The 7,797-nt window shown below is 35.6% G+C and overlaps 1 protein-coding gene across 1 annotated transcript in view; it reads left to right on the forward strand.

Moving 5' to 3' along the window:
- Positions 1–7,494, forward strand: part of LOC127413312 (gamma-aminobutyric acid receptor subunit alpha-4-like) — a 70,172-nt gene extending 62,678 nt beyond the window's left edge. Inside the window, exon 9 of the mRNA XM_051650335.1 lies at positions 5,708–7,494. Coding sequence (XP_051506295.1) covers positions 5,708–6,238 — 531 coding nt within the window. The 3' untranslated portion in view covers positions 6,239–7,494. The remainder of the gene's footprint in view (positions 1–5,707) is intronic.
- The last annotated feature ends 303 nt before the right edge of the window (positions 7,495–7,797 follow it).

The raw sequence follows: 7,797 nt of genomic DNA on the forward strand, positions 1-7,797 counted from the left end.
AGTCATCTCTCTTGCCCCTGTTTAATGGAATAAAGCTGTTTATAGAATCGCTCCACCCTCCTCCACACAACCACAAACAACAAACCATCTGATCATAAAAGCTTCTTACTGTTCTGAATGTTACTGTAAGCGTAACATCTGTTTACTTCTGCGTTAGAGACACATGCTGGCTGCAGAGGTGCACTTTTGATGCAGAAATTCCTTCAGTTCCTGAAATCTCCTTTAAAAGTGTTTCATTATCCTAGGGGTCCATGAAGGTACTGCAGGGTGATTTAAAAATCTTCATGACATAATGACATGAATGAACATTAATTAATGACCTGATAAACACTGTATGATGTAATAATGTTAGTTCATCCACCTAGAAAAACAGTCCCACATCTAAAAGTGCTTTAACAAATAGGTAACATTTTACATCAATGTTCCCTTTGTTAAGGATTGATGAAGATGTTCATTAATGACTAATATTTCATTTACAAATGCATTAAAAATCAGTGATTTGCGGTTATAACAACATTAATGAAAAGGGTGACCTAACCCTAACCCCTAATGTGTATGCAATGCCATTTTTCCTCACATATTTAAATGCACATATTAAAAAGTGGACACATATGAAGAATTTATTATTTTGCCATGATTTAAATTAAATGTTATCAACAGTGATTGTCAACATTAGAAACCTATAATGTTCATTATGGTTTAATGGTCATCAGGCTTTAGGGGTGTGCAGCGAAGCCATTATCTGTATCTGACTCTGTTCATATGACAAAATTATCTGTATCTGTCTCTATATTCGGATAGGACCAGGTGTGGGCAGGGCTTAAATCTTTAAGTGCATATTAACTAAATGAAACGCCCATTTTTAAATGTTACTCTTACATTTATAGTTTCTATTAATAAAATATGCCTTGTATATGCCTTTTCATAACAACAGCCTAATAATAATTATTATTATTATTAATATTATTAATATTATTATTATTATTGTAGGCTACAAATATTGTTTAATTAAATTATTTCTGATATTAATATCTTCTGAAACAATATTTTTGTTTATGTCTGTGCGTGTATAACAACAATATTCTAGAGGCAGGAAGTGTCAAGCAAAATGTGAAATGTCAAGCACACATTTTGCAGTGAATAATAAATACAAATTCAAACATTAAAAGCAATTAAAATAAATCGATATAGCCTACAAACAGGTGAAAGTCCCGTAAGTCTTTCAGGAATTTTTAAGATAGAACACCATTATTTAGTTAAATAATAATAATAATTAATAACAATAATAATATAATGATGTTAAATTAATATAACGCCTTTCCAGAGGTTTAAAAAAGAAGAAGAACGAAAAAGACAGATTATTCATTTTACATAAGGAGGAATATTCCTAATAGATGAATACTCTATGGAGCATTTAAAGTTTTACGGAGCATTTGAACTTTTTTCGGAATAAAGTCTTAACAAAATAATTACCTTAATCACTGATGTGGATATAAATGTGTTAAACTTTAAAAGACGGATAGCCGAGCTCCGACGTGAAATCATCACTTCAGGTCAGGAATTTAACATCGCACTCAAGTTTAGGCTATAAATGAATACATGGGAATCACTTGTGAATCAAGTGATGCATTAACGTTACAGCTCGACCGAAATTGGATTTTTGAAACCGATACAATACGTATTTTAGGGGGCAAATTCACAGATTACCGATATGGTGGGCGATGTAGATAATTTTTGAGATGGAATGAAAACAGACCTTTTCTATGTGGATTGTGCACCAATTTTGCACCGATATGACTATGCAAAGGTACTCAGAAGGCTGCTTTCTTAAACAAATATTTTTATCAAAGGATATTTGACATTATTATAATACATTGTCAACATTGGAAAAAGTACAATATTTCCCTCTGAAATGTAGTGGAGTGGAAGTATAAAGTAATAGAAAATGCCATGGTAATACTCACGTAAAGTACAAGTACATCTAAATTGTACTAAAGTACAGTTTTCTTGCTTATCAAAACATCATCAGCAATATTTCGCTGTTAATGTATAACAAAACAGACACAAACAATAACTCATGGTTCTGTTGGGCCTCATGTATTCAGATAGAAGACAAAGGCAGGCCTAATACAGTCGTAAAAACCTAACTCAAGCCCCCACCTTCCAAGTCGTAAATTTTACTGATAAAAGTTGTGCCAAAATCAAACAAAGGGAGTCCAAAACAGACTACAAATCCATGAAGCCTTGCTCACTAAAGGATCGAACTCTCAACTCCTGTTGGATGAGGCACACAACAGAATGTCCCTCAAACATGACATCATCAGGAGTTGAAATACCTCTGAAATGTTTCGTGAGTTACTTCCAGCGACTTCGTTCACCGAATATAGATGTAGCTTTTGCTGCTCTCAGGTGCAACCTCATGGCACAAGGAAGTAATGTCCGACTTGAAACTGTAGCCATACAATCTCCATCTCGCTGGAGGAGTTGAGATTACTCTGTGTTCAACCGAACACTCTAACGGATCCGAAGGAGACCGCTGAGCAATTCGCATCTTCATCCGTTTGCCTACAGAAGTGAAAAGATTAAAGATTTCTCTTCCATCTTCAATCAAGTTGACATTTCTGAGTTCTCTGCCAGCCCGCCGAGAATCAACAGCCGTACTGCCCGCCAACAATCAACAGCCGTACTGCCCGCCAACAATCAACAGCCATACTGCCCGCCGACAGAGCGAGGAAACGGCCTCCCGTCATCACACGAGCCTCAAGGAACCGGGTCAAAGTTAAAGGACGGAGGAAAACACATTCTACCTGTGTCCTCATGCGATTCAAGTAAGAGGTTTAAGTCTGGGAAGAGGTAGAATATTATAGTGTGTTATTCTTGTGTTTCAAGGTTTTTGCTTGTACAGTTTACGGACCGCCGTGTCCGCTCATTATTAATACTCAGGGTATTAATTATCACGAATTTGTTTTGCTGTATTGTGGTCCAACCAAATTGGACTGTTGTGCAATTTTGCCATCGCGGGTGAGACAGCAGCTGAGTTCATCCATTAAAGAGTCAGATAACGCGGGACTTTTACGAGCCGTCCACCGTGTCTCTGAGCGATGAACTAAACAACTGCTTTCTCTCCCACGATCGCGAAATCAGCTTTAGGGCCGTCACTTCTTTCTCTCTCTCTCTCTCTCTTACTAATCACACACACACACACACACACACACACACACACACACACACACACACACACTGTCACACACACACCTTATGTGTTATAGGATTATTTTATTTCCATATCTAATCATATCACTGTTTAGTTTGTAGTTGTAAGTCGGAAGTTTATTGACTGCATTGGATTAATTATTAATTGATATTACTGCATAAATAAACTTTGTTTATATTACAAAGAGAAGTGTTTTTGTTTGTTTTGCATACACCTGTGTCATGCTGACGGGATGTCAGTGCTCGGATTCAAACCTTCATTCATTGTATTTTTTTTCCCCGAAAATCGATATTCTTCGGATGCCGATTTTCCTAAGAAAACAATCTAATATTGAGACTGTTTTACTATCTGGTTATTAGTCCCTGATTTCAGGGTGGTGCCCCGTCAATGTTAATCCTTATTAATATTCTATTGATTTTTGATAATTGATAATTATCTTTGATTGAATTTGAATGATCAATAAGCTAGTGTTAATTTTAATTAATGTTTCATCGATGTTAACAATTGACGATTATCTTTAATAACTGTTGATTTAAAGGATTAAAAACAGCTAACATTGATTCTCATCAATATTCTATTGATTTTAATAATTAATAACTATCTTTGATAATTATTAATCATTGCTAATAACCAAACTTGCTCCTAAACGTAGCACACTACAAGCCCCATATGAGGTTTTAATGAGTTAGATTCAATTGATTAATTTAAATACTAATTAATAACTACAGAAATAATTATTAATTAGTAACACTGATCTAAACCACCAGTAAAGCCTTACAGTTCGCTGCTGCCGAGTCAAGAGATAAACAGCGGCAGCGGTGTTACACCATTTTCCGATGGAAAACCAGACTTTTAAATATTACATTTTGTAAATACAACGACTGGAATTGTTCGGTTAAAGTGAGTACCAAACTGTGAATCCTGAACAAAACAGTTTGCTGAATACATGTTTACACATTAGCTTCCACTCAGCTGACAAGGTATGAAAGTAGTTACATGGTTAGCTAGTTAGCTATAAGCTAAATCGGTCAGGCACTAATTAAAATAGACATTTCAAGTAGTGGAAAGTGTACATGAAGTCGTATCTTAATTAATGTTACACTTAACAAGCTCCAGATGTGCACAATTAACAGATACTGCAAACTGAGTCGAGACTGCGCCCATCCAAAATAACACCGTGCACATTTTCATTCATAAGGTTTACACTTTAGAAATACTAGCTTCATAAATGTAATCATTTTTAATAATTTTGTATATGTTTATTTAAAATGTCGATTTATCCTTGTGCTTCTTGGATAATCAGTCAAATTAATATTTTTAATATTTTTCGGACAAATCCGTTATTCGTGCCTTTCCGAATAGGGTATTCGGCTTCGGGTACATCCCTATATAGTATTTGCTGTGAATGGGCATAAAAACCTGAAAAGTGTTTTTGCAGAGGACTTTAGGTAACTAGGACTAGGTAAGATGTGACAGAACTCGGAGTAGCACCATTCTTTTGACATCAACGTGACACGGAAACTGACAACACAAGTGAGTCAAGACATTACAGAAATGAATATATAAAAAATTGGTCTATAGCAAAATGACATAATCCCTTTTATTAATCTCAATATTATAATCAAATTTTTTTTTTTTTTTTTTTTTTTTTTGCTGAATTGAGATACTGAAAAGCATGAAGTAGGGCATTTTATGTTTCGATTCATATTAAGCATTTTTAACATGAAAGCTAAAATGCTTACTGTTTTGCAAGTATTGCATAAATGTCATCCCTGTTACTCATGTTGTTATAACCACATATCAGCGATAATGCGTTTGTAAATGACTTACCAACTAAAATTTGAGCTGCACATTTCTGCTTTTAAACCCTCAATGTACATGGCAATGTTTACTTCCATTCTAAGTACCTTACTGTTACTGCAATTTCTGCTTTTTATGAAAAACCTGAGGGATGGGTCAACGTTGTTTTCTGTGTCAATCGCAATATGTCACAGATGCTGTCAATAGAGATTAACTTGCATTGAATCTGTAACATTCCTTTACACTGTGCTAGATTGTGGGTTGGTTGTATTCTGTGAAAATAAACATAATTTATGTGTACCGGTAAGTAAATTCAGTTTGACTATTTTGGTTGCAATAAAAAACATATGCATGGTTTATTCAAATAGGTTTTAAATTTGCATTGACTCACTGTTGCAAGTCTCTTGCATGTCTTCTCATTAAAACAAGCAGTGCAGCTCTGATGTGGGAAAGCAAGTCTTTCATCAACATAAAATAAAACAAAATAACATCAAATATTGCTACGTATCACAGAAAAAAAGTGAAATCTATGGGATTTATTCACCCCTATTTAATGTCTGTAGCACAAATGGTGTGGCACTTTGAAATGTGTCGGAGTTTACTGATTAAGGTAAGGGATTATTAAGATCCTCTAGTTTGCTGTGTACATCTTTCATGAAGTGTAGTTATATGGTCTTTCTTTTTTCTCCACAGCAAAATTCAGACACCAACGGCAACCTACGGAAACGCGTGAACTCCAGCGTTCAGTCTCAACCTGACACAAAGAATCCCCAAAGAACCAAACCGTCTAGCAAGAGCGGCACTGCTGCATCCAAACCAACTCTGACCAGCCAATCATCTTCCACCTCAGAGGGTACCAGCAGTTTCTCCAGCCAGTCATGTCTCAGCCCCAGTTCTGCCAGCCAAACCAATGCAGCTACTTCAACCTCAGCCTCCAAAACCACACCCCCAGCCCCGCCCTCCACGCCAACAGTTCCTGAAATCTCATCACCCACCACTGGCTCCGTCCCTCTTCACCATCTTCTCGGGCCTAAATTAGAGAACATTAAAAAGAAGGAAGCCAAAACTGCAGCTTCGGCTCAACCTGCGCCTTCCGCTACCGGAGGGGCCAGCAAAATTGATGAGTATGCACGTATTTTATTCCCAGTGTCCTTTGGGGCGTTCAACATGGTGTACTGGGTGGTGTACTTATCTAAAGAAAGCATGGTGGCCAAGGGAGGCTAACAAGGAGTGGTTTGTTCGTTTGTAATCTTTTTCTACAATTCACTGATGAAATAAAGACCCCTTGAAGGATTATGTCAACGATCGTTCCAAGCAATTCCCACAAATCAAAATTGTATGATGGCAAAAACATAGCCAGACATGACCAGGCAAGCACCTCAACAGATTATATGGGTGAAATAATATAAAAAAATAAAAAAAATAAAAATTTCATTGATTGTCAAAAGGGCCATACACAAGATTTAGCATGTGGATATATGATAAGTAAAATAAATAAATAATAATAAAAAAAAATTCAATTCAAGCAATCTTACAGGAATGAATCATATATTTTTCTGTTGTCTGTTTGAATAGCCATATTTCTGGTCTGTCCTATATATTGCCGGATCCACTGCAGCAGGGACAATGCTACAAAAAATATAGAAAAAAACAATACCAGGACCGTTTAGTCTATTTTTATATAGAGCACTTTCTGAAAGATTCCTTCATTTGGAGACTCACTACGGATACGTTTTTTTGAAACCTGATAGATAGGAATTCACCCCGTGGATGCCAAGAAAACATATTTCGGACATTCTTATGACAATCCATCTCTTTTGAAAAAGCAACATGATATATGTAAACTGCTCTGGCACAAATGGTATCTATCGTGCGTTCTCTGGCCAAGAGAAAATGCTAGAACAGTGCTTTTTAGGCTTTTGGGCAACCCTGATCAGTGAAAACATATGCATGTATTTTATTTTTTAAAGACACTATACAAGAAATTTCAAAAAGCACAAATGATAGCTTTCTCTCTGGTATTCTTTGTTTTTGAATGGCTTCTTTTTTAGTTCAGTTTGATTTTGGTTTTGGTTTTATTATTGAAGTATTTTTTTTTTTTTTCGTCTTAAAGCTTATATACAGTATTCTCTGATATAAAGATTATAGTGTGAAATAGGGAATGAGTTTAACTATATGAAACACACAGCATGTATGAACGGACCCCTGGAGCACGGTTCCGTGGCAACTGCTTTGGAGCCATTTAGAACAGTAGGAAGCTTAAACAGACTTTTGGGGTCATCATATAAGAGCCAACAACAGCAATGCCATTCAGTCTTCATAGGGCTGCTTATCGTAAGTGTATATTGGATCTAAAGCAGTGATGGGTTGAGATATTCGGTATCCACCAATCATTAGTCACGTCACAAAAAGTTAAGTAAATGTGAAAGGACTACTTTACCCAAAAATGACAATTATGTCATCATTTACCCTAATGTAATTTGTAAACCAGTATGACTTTCTTTCTTCTGCTGAACACATACTGCTCTTTTCAGTACAATAAAAGTGCTGTTGAGCTCTAAAAAGATTTAAAAAAAAAAAAAAAAAAAAGCATAATTAAAGTTGTCTATATGACTGTATTTCTAGTCTATATCACTATATTTCAAGACTTCTAAATCAATGTGATTGTTTTTTGTGAGGAACAGACCAAAATATAAGTCATTATTTACTGAAAATCTTCCCCTCATTTGCAACCTGGCCTCATACATTACTATATTGTACCTACATTTTTGCTAAATAATTTT

This window comes from Myxocyprinus asiaticus, chromosome 22 (assembly GCF_019703515.2).
Source record: "Myxocyprinus asiaticus isolate MX2 ecotype Aquarium Trade chromosome 22, UBuf_Myxa_2, whole genome shotgun sequence".
Classification (NCBI taxonomy): Eukaryota; Metazoa; Chordata; class Actinopteri; order Cypriniformes; family Catostomidae; genus Myxocyprinus; species Myxocyprinus asiaticus.